Source organism: Drosophila mojavensis, unplaced genomic scaffold, assembly GCF_018153725.1.
Source record: "Drosophila mojavensis isolate 15081-1352.22 unplaced genomic scaffold, ASM1815372v1 contig_36, whole genome shotgun sequence".
Taxonomy (NCBI): Eukaryota; Metazoa; Arthropoda; class Insecta; order Diptera; family Drosophilidae; genus Drosophila; species Drosophila mojavensis.
In genome coordinates, this window is record NW_025318858.1 from 17,075,583 (window position 1) to 17,095,987 (window position 20,405).

The following is a 20,405-nucleotide window of genomic DNA, read 5'->3' on the forward strand; positions in this document are numbered from 1 at the left end:
CAAGCAGTACTTACCTGTGACGTGGTTGTTTTTTTTTTTTATTTTTTATTTTTATTTATTTTGTTGTTTTTTTAAAGCAGATCTTTAAGACTTGAATATTTCTACTATCTTATGTAGCCTCATGGATCTTCCACTTGATGTGTGCTCGAGTGCTGCTGAAAGTCTTTAAAGCTGTTACTCTTGAATGTAGTACAGGTAGAGCACTCGTAGATGAACTTGCCCGGATGTTTGTTCGTCTTTGTGATATGTTTGCGTAGATTGTCGAAGCTGCTACACCGGAAGCTGCAGTGGGGACATTTGTGTGGCTTCTCTCCGGTATGTTTGCGCATGTGACGATCCAGGTGACCTTTGACCAGTGCCCTGAATCCGCACTGATCGCATTTGAACCATTTGCCGTCGTCAAGCAGCGCCGGAACAGTCGCATGCGATTTGAGGTGCCTGCAAAAGAGTGGAGTATAGAGTAAAGTCAATTCGCCATTCGCTGGGCGGGTGAGAAAGCTGTTAAGTGTTTGTACACTGCGAGGCCATATTTAAAATCTTCGGCTTGATTAGACGTTAAATTCCAGTGGCGGCTGTCGCCCAAGCAACGCAGCCAACAACTAATTGCTAATTTCGCATTCGAATCGCACGCTCGAAATCAAAATACGAAATACGAGTAAGTTGGCAAAGTCGCGGCTTTGGCTGTGCCACTGCCATTGCCAGCGACTTTTGGGATGCCACCGATCAGTACTGGTAACGGTGACGGTGCCGCTGCCGGTAGCAGTAGCAACTACCTCCAATGCCCAGCCGCGCAGAAGGAGATCTGTTTTGTAAACAGCAGCAAAGCGCATTCACAAATAATCGCTCACACGAGTCGGGTTATTGGGTAAGCTCTGTGCGCTTTGAAATGTTTTTTGCCAAGTCAGTCATTATCAAGCTATATATACATTTATGGTTGAGGATACTTTGCTTTCATATGCACATTCCACAATTTGAATTCCAATTCCTTTTTAGCGCTTCTCTCGTTGATCGCCTAACCCATATGCCCAACTACAGCGTAGCGATACACGACTGAAGGGTGCTCACAGTTACGCGCCTTCAATTACGATGCCCGCTGCCCGGAATCGAGCTTACGAGCTGAAGCATACACCCCCACTCCCCGTAACTGGGGCCACAAGCAAAGCGAATCGAGGCCGGCCGCTCATTTGTAGACGCGGCTCCTTCTCCTGCTGCTGCTGCTGCTGCTGCTGCTGCTGGTGTGTTGTTGTCCACTCCCCTTATCAGCTACTGTCCGAACCGAGGACTCACAATTAATTGCCAATGTTCTGCGTGGTTGCCGAATTGGAATCTGTGTGAAATCTCAGGCACAGCCAACGGAGCCAACGGAGTCAACGGGGCCAGCGGGCAGCCGGCACACGGTTCGATCCGACTGCGCTCATGCGCATTCGGTAGGCTTAATTAGCGGCAAGTAATGTTTGCCGCTGTTGCTGTTCCTGTTGCAGTTGCAGTTGCAGCTTCGTGCTTGTCAGCAAGTTGTAGGAGTTAACTTCCACTGTGCCCTGTCCCCTTCACACACAGACCCTGCCCACGACCAGGCGTCGCTTTGAGCTGCGTCCGGCAATGCCGACAACGCGTCGAACGTCCAAAACGAGACCGAAACTGCGATGCGTTTTGGCCAGCCTTTGAATTCCAGCACAGACCGCGCTCCTTCCTATTTTTTCGCTCTTTTTTCTTCGATAGCTAATTGAAGATCTCGACTGCCAGTTAAGCACATCACAGCTGAGTGTCTGTCTTGCTCTCTACCTCCCTCTCTTTCTGCCTGCTTGCAGTGCAAAACAAACAGTTTTTAATGAACTCAGCTTTTGGTTCAGTCAGATAAAAGTTGAACTTGAGAACGTAAAGCTAGTCAAGTTTTATGCAGATTTGCAGAATGCGATACAATACCAAAAACTAAACTGAAAACCATACTTTCAATTTTCAATATGAAAATCTGTCAGTATTAGCCTAAATATTTAGATATTACCAATAACAAATTCTTCATTTTCAGACAAAATTTGCTTAAGCAAATTAAAGATTTTATATTAAAGGTATCATTCTTGCTAGGTTAGCCCAAGATTAGTAAAATCAAATTTTGCTCTTGACAATTTAATAATCGTATTCTTATTTTTCATGATTAACTAAAAAATCCTTTGAATATTTGCATATTAATTTTTGATTAACATGATGGCAAATCCTAAATTATATTGCATACTTACTTACCTACTTCTACTTCTATTTCTACTTCTACTTCTACTTCTACTTCTACTTCTACTTCTACTTCTACTTCTACTTCTACTTCTACTTCTACTTCTACTTCTACTTCTACTTCTACTTCTACTTCTACTTCTACTTCTACTTCTACTTCTACTTCTACTTCTACTTCTACTTCTACTTCTCACTTCTACTTCTACTCCTCACTTCTGCTTCTACTTCTACTTCTGCTTCCACTTCTACTTCTACTTCTACTTCACTTCTACTTCTACTTCACTTCTCACTTCTACTCTACTTCTACTTCTACTTCTACTTCTACTTCACTTCTACTTCTACTTCTACTTCTACTTCTACTTCTACTTCTACTTCTACTTCTACTTCTACTTCTACTTCTACTTCTACTTCTACTTCTACTTTTATTGCTACTTTTACGGCAATCCGAATGTTGTTTTAGATTAAATAAAATGAGCCGTGCAAAGCCGCTAATGTACGTTAGTCAAACAATGTAAATAGCGTAGCCAATGGGCAATTCGCTGAAATCTGTTCAATATAAAAATATTCAAATTCTGTGCCATATGAACAAAAGATGCCAAAGTTGTGTCCGCCATCAAAAAGCGATCGCAACGATGCGTTCGCAAAGGCTCCACGTTTAAGACGAAAAAACTCTCGTGTGTGTGTGTATGGGGCGGACAGCTGCACAGTGGCAAGCAACAGTGGCAGTGGCAGTGGCAGTGGCAATGCCAGCAATTGGCTCAGACTCTGCTGACTGCTTGAATGCAGATCGACGCTGTCGATGCACCGGCCTCCGAGGAGTGAAAGAGGGAGTTGCAGTTGGAGTTGGAGCTGCAGTTGGAGGTGGGTATAGCTGCTGCTGCTGCTGCTGCTGCTGCCGCTTCATACTCAAATGGCCATTGGAGAGTCTTGAAAATATTACAAGAATTCAATGCGCATATCAAAGGCGATCGATAAGTCACGATTTTGTGGTACGACTCGGTTGACTCTCAGCCGCCTCCAGCACCTTCAGCGCCTCCTCGAGCAGCTCCTCGTTGACTGCGATTGGCATTGGCCAGCTCAACAGCTTCTTGTTGGCTTTTGTTGCTATTGTTGTTGTTGTTGTTGTTGTTGCTTTCATCAATTTATGCAATTGCAGTTCAAAGTCTGCAATTATGGATGACATTTTTGCTCTTGTTGCTTCTTTTTATTCCCATTTCCATTTGCTTGTTCGTTTGTTTTGCTTTGCTTTTCTTTTTTTTGTTGTAGTTTGTTTTTTGTTTTGTTTATAGAAATTCAAATTCGTGTAGAAAAACTCGCTCGTTTATTTTGTGCGACTTGGCAATTGTCTGTGCTCGACTCCATGGGCAAATCCTGATTAGCATTTTGTAGATTTGTAATAGCGCCGCAACATGACATCCGCAGTTAGTCTCGACCTCGCCCCATCGAATAACGATTTCCAATGGAAATTTAAGTCGTTTATCGAATATCGATTATCGATTATACTTAATCATAATTGGCAACAATTGAGCATGTCTCAGTTACTAATTAACTAATTAACCCTTTATATGAATAAATACTTAGACATAATAACTATCGCACTTACCGCTTCAAGTGCAGCTCACTTTTGCCCACATATCTGCAGTTCTCGTGGTGGCATTTGTGTTGGCCCTGGGAGTGGGATTTCATGTGGGTTTTCAGGCCTTCGTGCGTGAGACCCGAATAGGAACAGTCCTTGCGAGGGCAATGGAATTGAGGCTTCACCTTCGTATGGGTCATTTCGTGCAGTTGAAGTGATTGTCTATAAAATGGAATGAAATGGAAAATTAAAGTCTGATTAAAGAAAAGTTTCGAAAATGTTGGCCAGCTGGAGCTGGGGCAAATCCCTGTGACACTCGACGTCACTTTGTTTGCTTTTATTTTTCATGTTTTGCATTTTATTAGAAATTTTTATTTTATTTTATTTTTTTGTAATTACATTAAATCAAAGCAAAAGTAATTCGCAGCAAAGTCACGTCGCTCGTCAGACAGTCGGCACGTTCAATGGATGCGGATACGGGACAGCGGCCCAGGCCTGAAGCCTCAAGCTGAAGCTGCCGGTCCAGGCCACGTCCATTCCAAAAAGGACCAAGCATACAACTCGTCGCCCCACAAAACCCAAATGCAAACTCGTTGCTAAAAACTTTTGTGCACATCAATTACGGATGCTAATTAATCGAAACAGCTGAGAGAAGTCGTCGTCGTCGTGTGGGACTCTGTTGACTTTAAAAATTGTCCAGCATTTTTAGATTACAGTAAAATCTATTCGGCAAGAGTTGCCAGAGAAGAAGCAGAGATTGTTTAGAGTAATTAAAAGACACAGCTGATGTAAAACAGGAATAAACACATATTGAACTCTCCCAATGAATTACAAAGATGTCTCTATATACCGCAGTAAATAATAATATACTTAAAAGCTGATGTAACAGGAATAATAAAATTAGAACTTTCCTAAAGAAACAAATCTTGAAAAAATACTAAAATAATACTAAAAAATACTAAAAAATATTAAATAGCTGGGGTAAATCAGAAATAAATGAATATTGAACTCACCTAATGAATTATATATATATATATATCCAAAATAATACTAAAAAATACTAAATAGCTGATGTAAATCAGAAATAATAAATATTGACTTCTCCTAATGAATTACAAAGATATCTCGAAAAAATACTAAAAATACTAAAAAAATACTAAATACTGATGTAAGAGCAATAAATAATTTTTGAACTCTCCTAATTAATTACAAAGATATCTCCAAAATAATACAAAAAAATACTAAATAGCTGATGTAAGACAGGAATAAATAAATATTGAACTCTCCTAAAAAATTACAAAGATTTCGGGAAAATAATACTAAAAATATACTATATTACTGATGCAAATAAAAAATAAACTAATATTGAACTCTCCTAAGCAATTACAAAGATTTCGGGAAAATAATACTAAAAAATAATAAATTGCTGAAGTAAATCAAAAATAAATTAATATTGAACTCTCCTAAATAATTACAAAGATATCTCCAAAATAATACTAAATATCTGATGTAAGACAGAAATAAATAATTAAGCTCTCCTAATGAATTACAAAGATATCTCGAAAATAATACTAAAAAAATACTAAATGGGCTCTCCTAATGAAATACAAAGATGTCTCGAAAATAATACTAAAAAAATAAATATGATGCAAGACAGCAATAAATTATTTTTGAGCTCTTCTAATGAATATCTCCGAAATAATACTAAAAATACTAAATGTCTGATGTAAGACAGGATAAATAAATATTGAACTCTCCTAAAAAATTACAAAGATTTCGGGAAAATAATACTAAAAATATACTATATTACTGATGCAAATAAAAAATAAACTAATATTGAACTCTCCTAAGCAATTACAAAGATATCTCCAAAATAATACTACAAAATACTAAATAGCTAATGTAAGTCAGAAATAATAAATACTGAATTCTCCTAATGAATTACAAAGATATCTCGAAAATAATACCAAAAAAATACTAAATGTCAGACAGGAATAAATAAATATTGAACTCGCCTAATGAATTACAAGATATCTTGAAAATAATACTAAAAAATACTAAATAGCTGATGTAAATCAGAAATAATAAATATTGAATTCTCCTAATGAATTACAAAGATATCTCGAAAATAATACTAAAAAAATAAATAGCTGATGTAAAACTGAATTAAATAAATATTGAACTCTCTTAAACAATTACAAACACATCTTGAAAATAATACTAAAAATACTTTTCTTAAGATGGAAGAATTATCGTGACCCTTTAGGCAGTTATATCAATTTCTCATTTCTCACAGTTTAGGTTTCTTGTTTAAATAATCAGATGGCATAGCGTAATACCGCTAAAAACTAAACAAGATTAAAATGGATAGCTCTCAGCAGTAAGAGCATTAAGAACTTGAATGAACGCGACGGCATTAATATGAATGCAAAAATGCAGAGTTGAGGCAATTTTCTCCCCCCCTCAAGAATAGATGTGCAGAGTCAAGGGTAGAGGCTAGTGGCTAGAGGGGGGCACAAGTGCAAGGGTGACATTTAACGGTAATTTCCGGCTACGATACTTGTGCAGTGACATCAAGTTTTCTGGCTGCCAGCCAGATAAGCAAACGGAGTTAAGGTGTTGGGCACTTCCCTAATTACACATGGCCCACGCCCAATGCCAAGCAACTAATTTCACATGCAGCACAGGACGAGCCATCAAAATCCAGCTAATGTCGCACAAGCGAACAACAACTTGCAACTGAAAAGGCGGCACAAGACTTACGTACCAATTACATGAAAGTTGGACAAGAAATGGGGCGCCTAAAGGGGGTGGGGGGCGGTGGCACTGGGTGGTATGGATATGAAGTTAAAGCTATTGAGGCGAACTCTCAGTGTGTGGGGGTGGGGATGGGAGGGACGGGCAGGAGTGACAAAGTTGAGCACATCCTTGTGACTGACACCGGAAGCAGTCGCTGCAGTCGCTGACTAACACCCGCGGCACAGAGCTTGAGCAGGATCCGGGACAGGCAAGACACGACGACAACGAACAGCAGCCAGAGAGACTGTCATAAATATTTATGCGAGTTTCGGGAACAACAATGCCAGCGCAACAGCAGCATTGACTGCGCCACGGCCAAAATCGCAAGCGAATCCCCAACCAGCGACACATGCGATTGTCTAAGACATGCCACCAACACAGAGAGACAGAGAGGAATAGAGAGAGTGAGAGAGAGGGAGAGAGCGAGAGGGAGACGCGCAGCCAGTGGCACCTTCGCATGCAGCTGACAATGAGCAGCAGGATACATTTGCACCTGCACCACCACCCGCAACATGTTTGCTCAGCGTCTTGAGCTTCCTGCATCAGGGCATCTTCAGCTGCCCCGCCTACCGCCTACCGCCAACCGCCCACCGCCTCCCGTCTTCCGCACGCCTCTAATGGATGGCGTGTGCAAAAGTTGACACAACACCGCCAACAGCCAAAGCCAAACAGCTGCTGCTCGACTCGATTCGGCTTCGACTTTGAAGCCAGCCAACCTACCCAGCCACCCAACCACCCAACCACCCAACCACCCAGCCACACAGCCACCTGACTGCAGAACAAAAGGGCAAAGTTTTCGTCGCCAGGCGTGAAACGTTTCGTCAACTAATCGCAACGTAGCTACGCAACTGCATCGCAACTACCACCCGCATCCGCATCCGCATCAGCATCCGCATTCGCATTCGCTTTCGCATGGGCGTGTTTAGCTCTTAAGTGTTTTGCCATTGCTTCAAACTTTAGCTGCTTAAAGGCTTCAAGCAAAGTCACATACATATGTGCAAGAAAATCCAAGTTTAGCTCAAGATCAGTTTCGGCTTGAGCTTGTAAAGTTTTATCAACTATATTATAATTATGCCATTGGCAGTTATGTGAGATCTAAGTATTTTCCGAGAGTTGTGATTTGATGAATCCATTGGTATGCACTGATATATAACAGATAATGTGTAACAGAAAAACCATTCAAAGAACTGACTTCAATCGTAATATTAAAATCTCATTGCGATACGGACTCATCATAAGAGATCTTAAGATGTTAAGGATATCTTAGCATGGAGATTGAAGTCAGGTGTTTGATTGGTTTTTCAGTAATATATCTTTAATGAGACTACTTGACTATATTTATATAAATGCCTATAATATATGCTTATAGCTGGATCTAAATTACAATGATGTTAAGAACTGCTCGACTATATATACATATATGAATATATATATTAATAGATGGTCTTTAATGCTCAAACTGATATCTGTGAATTGGTTTAGTTCACAACTTGATTCAACTTCAGTTAATGTCCCTTGGGATCTGTATAGGAAAAATATCAGAGAAGTGAAGAGTTAAAGCAAAGGTTCCGCTTGAGTTGAGGAAATAACTGTAAGGTGTTCTTAGCGGACCTAAAGAGAGAGAGATAGAGGGACAGAGAGAGGGAGCGAGCCAGCTGGCATCATGGTAAAGTGCAGCTGAGGAAATAAAAGTTAATGTTATAACTGCAAAATACAAGACGTACGAAGAACGAACGAAGCGAAAGATAATTTTGCTGCTTTTGCTGTTGCTGTTGCATCTAATTCGCTTTGCTTTTCTTTCAGCATTATGTTGCTGCTGCTGCTGCTGTTGCTGGCGGCGCCATTATCCCAGTGAATGGCAGCAGCAGCAACTATTTACGGCAAACTCCTGCAGGTGAAATGGCATCCTTTTGTCAAGTCTCGAACGGCGGCAGCGAGCGTCTTGGACAAGCCTCGAACTAGCAGCAGCAGCAGCAGCAGCAGCAGCAGCAACACCGTCTTCTTGCCACGCCCATCAGCCTCCGTTTGTCGTTGTCAACGTCGTTGCTATTCAAACTCCATACAAACTGACATTTCACATATCAACGCCATCGCCGTCGCCGTCGCCGTCGATGTTGTTGTTGCTGTTGTTGCTGGCCGCCCACGCGATGGCATCATTAGAAATGCATGACAATGTTGCCAACACCACCATCCGCTCAGGTGCTGCTGCTGTGGCCTCGCCCAACCGCCCATCCGCCCACTATTTGTTATACACCCATATCTCTGGCGCTCTGTTTTCCTTTTCCTGGCATTGTTGTCGCCGAGAGGAATTTAGATTAAAGATTGAAACTTTGTTAATGTCGCGCATTATTAAGAAGAATCTTTTTTACAAAAGCCAAGCGATGCATTAATTCCAAATGAGCACCGGAAATTAACACTTTCAATATTCATGCGAATGGATGAGCTCTCATTGGCCAACAGACAAACGGTATATATTAGCCAAGAAGCGCACTTTGTGTCCTAAAGATATTCTTTCTTATTGAAGTATTAGGTACATGAATATAAGAAAATATTTTCGATCGGAATGGATTTTTAATAGATTTAATAGATTCATAAAGAAAAAAATACTTTGAAAATTTGTATGTTTCGGAAATAAACAAATGTGAATTTACTTTTTAATACAAAAAAAGCTAGAGTATTTATTATTTTAATGAACATTTATTTTATTTTGTAATTCATCAGGTGAATAGAAAACTTAAATAATTTGACTATAATAATGAGCTTCGTTTATTTTTAGTAAATTTAAATAATTTTTTCTTATTATGCCAAATATTCTATGAAATTATATACTCTCCATATTTGAGAAAAAATTCTTGCTCGATAATTCTCGATAAAAACTGATCGCCTTGCAATTTCGAGTTATCGGAACTCGACTGTATATATTTCTGTTCTAAATAGAGGACTACCACTAACAAAACAAAAAAAAAAGTGCAGAGTATATCTAAGCAATTTGTTGTCCATTGCGCTAATTAAAAATGCTGCAAACAATAAACTGAAAGATGCCTCAGGAGCTGGCGCAGTGCATTCGTAATATGTGTGCGCTGCTCATATGGAAAATGTCATCCAATTTGCTGTGGCCCCTCCCCCTGCACCCTCTCCATGTTGCCGAAATAGTTTGTGGGTCGGGACTGTGGGGGGCGTGGCAAAGAAATGCAGCACGAGATGCGCCGCAAATGAGAATTGTTTTCAATTTTTGCGCGCATTTTGCATTAATTAAAAATACCAAGCGAAAAACGATTGCTGCAAGTGCAAAATAAGTAACCAAAAATAACTCATTAAGTGCTGGACATTCCGGCTATATTGCCCCAAAGGACCCACACACATGTGGCAGGACTGCAACTGGACCGGACACCCGCCACAAAGTATGCAATGCACTCGCAAATCAAGCCTGCGGATATGCCACGATAGAATGCAATTGTCCTGCCGTGCAGAAATACGAGCAGCATCCATGGAAGATAATGCTAGAGCACACACACACACACACACACACACTCTCTCTCTTTCTCTCTTAGTCCAAGCCATATCTTATTCGAATATTAGACTTTAGCATTACTTTTGTTGTTATGTTTAGCATTTTGTGATATGCCAAAGGCAACTGCGTCGATTGTGACTTGCCTAAGTTGGGATAGACTTGATTTAAGGATATTTTAAAAGAAAAGTGAGTCAGTCTCACTATTCATATATATAGGGATAGTAACTATATTAACGAAGGCTGTCTGCATTTTCAGTTCTAATAATACTTGGGAAGAATGAAGATAAAAAATCAGGAGAAGAATCAACTAGACTTCGTATTGTTTCAATTAATTTTTAGGAATCTTAACATTTATAGTAAATTCTGATAATTCAGCTGAAGTTTTAGCATAATATAGATTTAACATCCAAAATACACATTTCACTCTGCATGGATGTTATGTTTTTATAAACTTTTTACGCTCTGGAAACTTTTTAACCGTTTATAAACAATCCATAAATAATTGATTTGAAGTTGTCAAATCTCCTTAGCGAATCAAATTTTTTTTTGTGCCTTGGTGGCTAGTAATTCAATTATCAGAGCAACGCCACATACAAAAAAATAAAATAATAAAAGAGTTGTAACTTATTTATTTTATAATCACGATATATGATATTATGATATTATTCAATTTGGAACTAATCTTTATTTCATTTTACAGCTAAAAAAAAAACTGTTTCAATTCAATTCACGTTTGAGCTTAAATGACCCAACTTGGATACAACATTCAACATGGTCCATCTCTTTGTTTGGTCAGACTTATACCATTACTTGCAGCATCCCTAGCAACACAATCCAATGTGCACGCATTGCCATATGTTACGCCATCGCTGCCGCAGACAGGAGCATAAAGCAAAAAACAGGGACATACCGGGAGAGCAGTGACAGCATTCAGGATCAGCAAACTGAGGGCGATAACAGCGAAGAACTCCATGATGATGATCAACTCTTGAGAAGTATTGAAACAACTCTGAATTGTTCTTCAATTGTTGGCGTGTTTTTATAGCCCTTTAACAAGCTCTGAGAACGAGTAACCCGTTAATAAACAATGCATTAACAATTGATTAGTCAATTTATTCTATATGGGCTGGTGATTCTTTTTGGCGAAGCGAATGGAATTCGTTTCGTTTTTTGGCGAAATTCAATTATAAGAGCAAAGCCAATACTTTCAAGGTTAAGATTGGTCAACAAATTTAATCCAAATAAATAAAAAAGTAAAAAGGCTCTAGTCGAGACAGCGAGACAGCGCTTGGGCTGCACTGCGGTGTGGGCAATAGCATTTGAATTTATTAGTTAAATAATTTTTCTTGTAGACATGCATTCTTAATGAAACTTTTAGAACGTAATCATAATGTTCAAGTGTATGTACATTCCAAAGCACAAGTTTCTAGAACTTGAAATAATAATGAGTGAATAATAATGAGTTATCGAAAAAATATGATAAACTTGTATTGCGTCTGGTACACACGAGTATGTATGCCAAATGTCAGCTCTCTAGCTCTTTTAACTTCTGAGATCGACGCACTCATACGGACGGACGGAGGGACGAACGGACAGACAGACAGGGCTATATCGATTCAGCTCGTCGTGGTGATCAAGAATATATATACTTTATGGGGTCTGCGATGATTCCTTCTGCCCGTTACATACTTTTTCACAAAACCATTATACCCTGCTTTTCCATTTTCAATGGGTTCGGGGTATAGCAAGTAAGAAAGCTGTAGTCCAGACTGAGATCCCTTGAACTCTTCGAGCAACTGATATTTCAATAATTATTCGCATGTGCACACATACACGCACACACACAGACATACATAAACATAAACACACATTGGCTGCAGTGTGGGCTTACTATGGGAACTAACTGTTTAATAACTTTTCTTGTGGATGGACTATCTTCATGAAACTTTCAGATTATGAATATAACATAGACAGATATGCATGTATTTGCCAAAGCACCCACGCCTTTTACATGCCACAAATGATATTATGATATTATTGAAACTATTATTTGAATAAATAATATTATTTATTTCGATTTACATTTCAAATAAACTGCATTGCATTGTATTCACGTTTCACTTTTGATCAATATTCAACCAACATGGTCCAAGGCGTACTACTTCTACCTTGGGAGGGTTATCAGAACAGTTCAGAAGGCACTTGTCATATGATTTGCCGTCGCTGCCACAGACATAATGACGACCAACCACACAGTAATCCACACATCCAAAAATAGCAGTGACAGGATTCAGGATCAGCAGACTGAGGGCGATAACAGCGAAAAACTGCATGATGATGACCAACTATTAACAAGTACTGAAACAATTTTGAATTGTTTTTCAATTGTTGGCGTGTTTTTATAGGCCTTTAACAAGCTCTGAGAACGTGTAATCTGTTAATAATTAATCCGAAACTGTAGTTAATTTTATTAATATGGACTGTAACTATTCTTTAGCAGGTATTGCATAAAGCGAACAACATTTTTTTTAGTCTTGGTGTTTATAAATTCAATTATCAGAGCAAAGCCCATCAATACATTGGTGTTAGCTTCTGATGTTTGAATCAATGTTTATTTCGCTTCATATCTAAAATAAACTATTGGAATTCAATTCAATTGTATCATCCAATTTGGGTCCAATATTTCACATGGTCCATTGTGTACTTTGACTATTTTGACCCCGTTCAGTGACCCCGCCTCCTTAGCAGCACAGTTCAGTAGGCACTCATTGGAGTATGTTACGCCATCGCTGCCGCAGACAGGATATAAAATCTTGGGACAGGCACATGGCAGGAAAGCAGTGACAGGATTCAGGATCAGCAGACTGAGGGCGATAATACCGAAGAACTGCATGATGATGATCAACTCTTGACAAGTGCTGAAAAAACTCTGAGGTGTTCCCCAATTGTCGACGTGCTTTTATATCGTTAAGACGAGTAATCCGTTAATAATTAATCCTAAACTGTAGTTAATTTGATCAATATGAGCTGTAACTATTTTTGAAGTGTTGCATAAAGCGACCCAAATTCTTTAATCTTGGCGTTTAGAAATTTTATTTTCAGAGGAAAGCCAATCAATCTAAGGTAAAGAAAAGACATAAATTAGAACAACAAATTATATCAAAAACTCGCCACAAAGGAACTCAGTTCATGCCATATATGACATTGTGATAATATTAAAATCATTATTCAACAAATTTATATATGAATCCAGAAACTTTCTCATTTGATCAAAGAAACCTTAGAAAAGAATCAACTAGAATTGGTGTTAGCTTCCATTGTTTGAATTAATGTTTGTTTCGCTTCCTATCTAAAATAAACTATTGGAATTGAATTCAATTTGGGTCCAATATTTAACATGGTCCATTGTGTACTATGTGTATTTCGACACCGTTCTGTGCCGCATCCTCAGCAACACAGTCCAGTAGGCACTCATTGGAGTATGTTACGCCATCGCTGCCGCAGACAGGATCTAAATTCTTAGGACAGGAACATTCCAGGTGAGCAGTGACAGGATTCAGGATCAGCAGACTGAGGGCGATAACAGCGAAAAACTGCATGATGATGACCAATTATTGACAAGTACTGAAACAACTTTGAATTGTTTTTCAATTGTTGGCGTGTTTTTATAGGCCTTTAACAAGCTCTGAGAACGAGTAATCTGTTAATAATTCATCCGAAACTGTAGTTAAGTGTATCAATATGGACTGTAACTATTTTTTAGCAGGTATTGCATAAAGCGAACAACATTATTTAGTCTTGGTGGTTAGTAATTCAATTATCAGAGCAAAGTCAATAAATCTAAGGCGAAGAAACTAGAATTCTGATGTTTGAATTAATGTTTATTGGAATGCAATACAATTCTATCATCCAATTTGGGTCCAATATTTAACATGGTCCATTGTGTACCACGGTCAGTGGCACCTCCTTAGCAGCACAGGCCAGTACGCAACCATTGGGATATGTTACGCCATCGCTGCCGCAGACAGGAGCATAAAGCAAAATACAGGCACATTGCCGGCGAGCAGTGACAGGATTCAGAATCAGCAAACTGAGGGCGATAATAGCGAAGAACTGCATGATGATGATCAACTCTTGACAAGAGCTGAAAAAACTCTGTATCATTCTTCAATTGTTGGCGTGTTTATATAGGCTTTTAACAAGCTCTGAGAACGATTAATCCGTTAATAATTGGTGCAAAAATTATAGTCCTGTAAATGTGAAATTTAAAGCTCTCTATAATCAAGTTGTTCCAAATGGGCTTGTTATTGTTTTTAACGGGTACTGCATGAAGCGAACTAAATTCATTCGCAGAGCATTGGCAAAAAATTACAAAACACAAGTAATGTAAGTGTTATGGTCGGGGATTCCCGGCTGTAAAATACTGAATCATGTCCCAATCGCTGTGACTGCGATTTCGCGTAAATTAATAGAGGATGTCAGCTGAATGAAATGCTTACAGAAATAGTCTTATAGTAACCCACCTTTTTATTATTACTAAATCTCACAATGTCAATTTCCTGTATAGTAATAATCCGTCTAGCCTATCCGCTAGCTAAGCGTATTCATTTCTGTCTGACTCCTGGGACTACTGTCGGCAGATCCAAATCTGGCCATCCAATTACGTCTCGGCCATAACTAATCATAACTTGTGCAGTCTGTGCAGCCATGGCCAGGCACCGTGCTTGATGCTCGCTGCCAAGTTGCTAGCAACTAATTCCTTGAGCAAACATTAAGTTGAATTGCAGCGAGTCGCCGGAAGAGGCGAACGGATCGGAGACTGAGACGAGCTGGGCTAACTGAATGCATAAGGCAAGCGAGCAGAGACAGAGGGCACTGAGACCGACTGAGACGAAGCTGGCTGAGAGTTTTCCACTTTTCAAGTGATTATTTGAAAAATTTATTAAAATGCTCATTTGAAGTTATTGTCGGGCGCGCTTGATGTAGATACTTTGCTTTTACGACTAACGAGACCGAGTGGCCGGCAAGGAGACGACTCGCAGATCAACTCACAGACAGCCACAGAGACTGAGAGAGTGTGAGTGTGCGAGTGTGTGTGTGTGTGTGCCAGCAAAGTTTCAGCACGCCCCAGTCAAGCAAAGGACGCGACGTCGTCAGTCATGTCAACAGCGCAGCGCAGCGCAGCTCACTTCCGGAATTCCAGACTTGAACTAACTCAACTTTTACGGCCCGAGCAGCTCTGGCTGCTCTGCTGGTTAGCTAGGTCCTCTGCGGATACTTTGCCAGCATCAGCATCAGCATCAGTCTAAAGTTTGTGTCGTCGCCATCGCCATCGCCATCGCCGTCGTCGTCGTTGGGCAATTCACTTTTATTGAAATGGCGTGCAATGTTCTGTTCTGTTTGGCTGGATACGGAATCCGATTCTTTTGGCTTGGCTTGGCTTGGCGCAGCGCTGCGCTGCGCGACGCGGCTTGGCTCTGCTTCGTTTCGGTTTTTCGCATTTCCAATTCGCTGTTGCTTCTTCATTTCTTTTTCTCTATACTCTATACAGCGGGTATTACAAGTTTTATGTTACGTTTGTTAGAACTTTGATATCTACATTTTTATCAGAGCTTAACTCTGCTAGAGCAAACTTGGAGTTTTAATAAGGACTCGTAGTAAAGTGTCTCAACTGACAAGAATTTGTATACAGGGCTGTTCATATTCGACGGACTCATATGGCAGCTCTTTTGACAGACACAGACATCCCCATATAAGGAAACGAACTTCAATATTGTAAAAGCCTGTCTCTTATTATATATAAATGCATTATATATTTATTATAAAGAATGTACTTTTGATCTATTATAATATATATATTGTTTACATACAAAGATCGAAAGATTTGTATACTTTTTATACATTTGTCGGTATAAAATTAAAATTTTTTTTTTCATATTTTGCAAATTGAAAATTACTCGTAAGAGCATTGCATTTTCATCCTTCGTAGCTTTTCCCTTTTTGTGTCTTTCAGGTCTGCGCTTTTAGTTTATTTTATTTTGTATTTTAAGTCATTCCTATGCTGCATCATTCGCTGTCCGGGAGTTGATTCTGTTGATGGCACAAAGTGCAGTGCAATTCATTTTAATGGTTACTCCCCAGACCCACTAACAGTCCCAGTTCAGTTCCAGTTCCACTCGCACTCGCACTCGCACTCCCACTCTCATTCCTATTTCCATTCCCAATCCCATTCTGTCTCAGTCCCAATCGTTGGTGTCCAGTCCAGCTATTCGTTCCATCACTTGAGAGTCAATTTCAGCAAACTTGATTTCCCATTTCCAATGGCAGCAGAGGCAGCAGCAGCAGCAGCAGCAATCCGACGATTTAAGGGATTGGCATTCCTACATTCATTCATTTTTATGAATCTGCGATATTGAGTCGGACATTGTTCGGCTTGCGGTCGGAGCCAGAAAAACACACACTAAGTGGTACGTGTTGTGGGCTGCCTCTCGTCTCGACTCGTTTCGAAGCTGCCTCCATTTCCCAATCGCATCTGCTGCTGGTCATTGGCAAGCATTTGCCTGCCTGGATGTCTGGATTCCTGCTACTGGCAGCCGCATTCAAGTTTCCTTCTTTTGTTGCTTGTGGCATGCACTCATGAGCATCACGTCACACTGCATAACATAGTATATCAATTCGCCCGAGGGCGCAGATGAGATGAGCTGAGCTGATTTTGCTAAGGGAACTCATGGAGCGCGATGGAGTCAGAGTTCAATTGAAAAACATTTCGAAATAGAAATATGTATATACAATAATCCTATGCTACAGCATATAATCGAATGGAGATCGATAGAATTAGAAATAATATATAATGTTATATATTATGTACTATCATCTGTATTCTCTACTATATTAGGTAGGTATATAACATATACAGTCGAGTCTCGATAATTCGTACCCCGCTAAATCGAAAAAAATTCTATCCCCTTGAGAGAAATTCGTTCTCAATAATTCTCAATTCGAGTTTCTGTGTAAATCGATCCCCTGGCCATTTCAAATTATCGGGATTCTACTGTATTTAAACATACTTGAAATTAATGATTATATCTAATTTGAAATATATAAATATAACTTACTTTTTAGCCAACATTTTGCCACACGTGCCACATTCAAATTTCGGCTTGGCTCGCATCGTTGTCGTTGTCGTCGTCGTTGTTTTCGTTGTCTTGGGGGCATTTTCTGGATTTTCCCGTTGGCCATGAATGTTGGCCATGTGGCTCTTGAGATTGTGTCGCCTGGCGAACTTGGCCTTGCACTGGTCACACTCGAAGATGCGCTCGTTCGTGTGGTTGCGCAGGTGGGCGCGCAGCGAGTGCTTGCGGAAGCGCTTGGGGCAGCGCGGACACTGCAGCAGCTCGTCCTTGCCAATCGTTGGGCCGCGTACGTGAAAGAAGCGATGATAGAGCAGATCCGATTCGTATTGGGCACTGAAGCCGCACTGATCGCAGGGCCACTCATTGGCGACCGCGTCCATGGTGGAGGAGATCGAGGTAATGGGCTGGCAGCTTCGCGTGTGCCGCCCCAGGGCCTGGGCCGTCTGGAAGCTGCTGCCGCAGCTGAGGCAGCAGTGGTTCTCCATGGGATGGGCCTCGCTGCGATGCCGAATCAGCGCCTGGGGAGACTCAAAGCTCTGCTGGCAATTGGCGCACTGGCTAATCCAGATCCGCCTCCGGCCGGTGCCTGAGCTCGTTGTCGGCTGCTCGGGCTCGGATAGCGGATCGTCCAGCACCTCACGCAGCATGTGCTCTATTTCGGTCTCCCCCTCTGGCTGCACAGAGCTGCTGCATGGGCCACCATCCTGGCGAAGCATCGCATTCTGCTTATGGCTCAGTAGACTGCGATGCCGACGCGCAGCCAGTGGCGTCTCGAACTCCAGCTCACACACGGCGCAATAATATTTACTGAGGCGATGCTTGTGCTTCTCGTGGCGCTGCAAAGCCACGCGCGATTTTTGCGGCGCTCCGCAAATGTCACAGCGGAAGCGGCACTGATAGTCATCCGAGGCGCTGCCTGTGGGTGCCACGCCCCCGTGCTCCGAGGCGAAATGGCGTCGCAGCTGGGCGTTGTAGAGGAAGCCGGCCTGGCACACGGAGCAGTTGAGGTGCCGACGCTGGCCAATGCAAACGGGCACCGATCGATTAATCGCATGCAGCACCTCCATGTGCCCATTGCCCAGGAGATGCTGCCACATCTCCTCGTTGCTGCCGCACTCGAACTGGCAGTAGCTGCACCAGAAGGTGCCCCCCAGTCGCCCGGTCAGCTCGATGTGCGCGGAGGAACGCCAGTGGGCCTGCAAGGGAAATGTGTTTAGTCGGGTGTGCTGGACCTGGCAGAGTCATGAATCATGAATCTCACCTGAAAGGCCTGCTCCGTATTGGCATAGAAGCGACAGGGCAGACACTGGAACGGCGCCTGCCGCACAATGCTGCCCATGTGCTCCAGAATGGCGTGCAGCGAGGCGCTCTGGCTGCCCACCTGCGATTTGAGCTGCATGCGCCGATAGTGATAGTGCGAGATCAGATGCTTGCCGATCAGATGGCGCGCCATGCTGTGCCGGCAGAGCTCGCAGCGCAGCAGACGGGCGCGACGACGACGCCGCTGATGCATTTGCTCCTTCGCCGATGGCGCGGGCGGATGGGCAAAGTTCTTGTTGACCTTCAGATGGGCGGACTGGAGATTGGCCTGCTCCAGCTGGCACTCGGTGTCCGCGCGCCGCTTATGGTAGTTGCTGCGCAGATGCTGATCGTAGATGAGTCGCGTCTTGAGCCGGCGACAGCAGATGTTGCACCAATAGCTGGCGCTCGGCTGCTCCAGCTTGGTCAGATCAATGTTTTCCCGGTACTCCAGCTGCTTGCTGCCGGGCACCCATTTGCCGTGTGTGTGCTCGGCGGGCGGATGATCGTGGGCGTCCTCGGCCGGCTCATCCCAGCTGGGCGAGATGCGTTCCAGGTGCGTGTGATGCAGCTGTGGCCGCTGATCCGGCCTCCACTTGCCGCCAGTGTGCGTGGCGGGCACAGTCGGCGGCGAGTGGCGTCGCCCATCGTAATCTTCATCTGGATGGAGCTCGGGATCGAACTCTGGGTCCTGGTCATTTTCTGCCTCATCATCATCGCCATCAGACTCATCGGGCTCCTCCTCCTCGTCTTCCTCCTCGCTCGCCTCCGGCGAATGGGCAAAGTTAAGCGTCTTGAACACCGGCTCTTCATGCTCCCGCACCGCCTTCAACAAAGGATCGGAGCACCGGTCCGCTGAATGCCAGCTCTGTTCCTCCTTAGTGCCACGTTCGGATCGTGCGCCCGTCTTGCCGCCCGTGGAGACGCTCTGCAGCTGCAGCGAGGAAAAGAAGACATCGGCGCCCAGCTCGTACGTCGGATCGTACGCCTCAGTTAGGGCTTTCGACGTCTTGCCCCCATGGCTGTCCGTCGTCTTGCGCAAGTAGCTGCTCGGTGCTTCCGCCTCGCCAAAATTGAACCCATCATAGCTATGCTCCAAGCTGGAGCGCGTTATAACTGTGCGCGTCACGTGCGCAGAAGTCGCAGATGTCGTTGCCGTGGCCTCTAGTTGCTTCTCCTTTCGACTGCCTCCCACCATGCGCAGACAATGCTGCTTACGATGATAAATGTATTTGCGCAGACCCACAATCGTCGCATGGCACTTAATGCACAGGTGCACATCATCCACATCATCCGATTGCGAGTTCATAATTCCGGGATGTCTGTGCTGGAAAGTAAACGATCAGAGAGTTACCGATGGGAATGAGACGGGTATCTGATATGATATTATTCTAAAGCTGAACGATCAGGTAGTTATCGAAAGGTATGGGATAACTATCTGATATGATATTATTCCAAGGCATAAGCATTACGGGGTTGTCGAAACGAATATCGAAATGAATCATATTTGATATGATATTATTCGAATGCTTAATATTTAAATTGGTTTTATGCTAAGGCTCCATTTGCTATATTTTAGATCTAAGATCTGTTCAGAAGAGATCTCATAGTTGCAATGCGCGATTAAAATGCCTTCAATTACGGTAACAATAATAGATTGGACCGTTATTATTATCGAATTCTTAGCACATAGCCATACTAGTTTCTATACCTCTAAATGGACGATATTAATGTTTATTATTAGTCTAAATTAACGGAAAGAGACAGATCCCATATTTACTATGTTCAATTTGTAAACCTTTAATTACAAACAGCTTGGACAGTTATGGGCCGTCGATCGAACTTCTGGTTCTTAGCCATAGCA

The 20,405-nt window shown here is 42.1% G+C and overlaps 3 protein-coding genes across 5 annotated transcripts in view; all 3 read right to left on the reverse strand.

Annotated features, from left to right (window-relative positions):
* Positions 1-20,405, reverse strand: part of LOC6577061 (zinc finger protein 624) — a 44,254-nt gene that overhangs the window by 481 nt on the left and 23,368 nt on the right. The window contains exons 2-5 of one of the 3 annotated variants that reach the window (XM_044008879.1): positions 18,504-19,863; positions 17,225-18,438; positions 3,827-4,021; positions 15-438 (exon numbers count right to left, since the gene is read on the reverse strand). In XM_044008879.1, the coding sequence (XP_043864814.1) occupies positions 120-438; positions 3,827-4,021; positions 17,225-18,438; positions 18,504-19,850 (3,075 nt within the window). In that variant the 5' untranslated portion in view covers positions 19,851-19,863 and the 3' untranslated portion in view covers positions 15-119. Of the gene's footprint in view, positions 1-14; positions 439-3,826; positions 4,022-17,120; positions 17,161-17,224; positions 18,439-18,503; positions 19,869-20,405 lie in introns of those variants that run through there. The other 2 variants (XM_002002997.4, XM_032728821.2) reach the window with 2 other exon arrangements.
* Positions 13,292-13,759, reverse strand: LOC116803863 (thrombin inhibitor rhodniin-like). The gene has a single exon (XM_032728836.2). The coding sequence runs from the start codon at positions 13,706-13,708 to the stop codon at positions 13,502-13,504; it is 207 nt and encodes a 68-aa protein (XP_032584727.1). The 5' UTR covers positions 13,709-13,759; the 3' UTR covers positions 13,292-13,501.
* LOC26528190 (turripeptide Ici9.2-like) lies at positions 13,970-14,272 on the reverse strand. Its single transcript, XM_032728837.2, has one exon. The coding sequence runs from the start codon at positions 14,226-14,228 to the stop codon at positions 14,037-14,039; it is 192 nt and encodes a 63-aa protein (XP_032584728.1). The 5' UTR covers positions 14,229-14,272; the 3' UTR covers positions 13,970-14,036.

Bases quoted from the DNA above. Each gene is read 5' to 3' on its own strand.
- LOC116803863 (XM_032728836.2), bottom strand. From the start codon at position 13,708: ATGCAGTTTTTCGCTGTTATCGCCCTCAGTCTGCTGATCCTGAATCCT.
- LOC26528190 (XM_032728837.2), bottom strand. From the start codon at position 14,228: ATGCAGTTCTTCGCTATTATCGCCCTCAGTTTGCTGATTCTGAATCCT.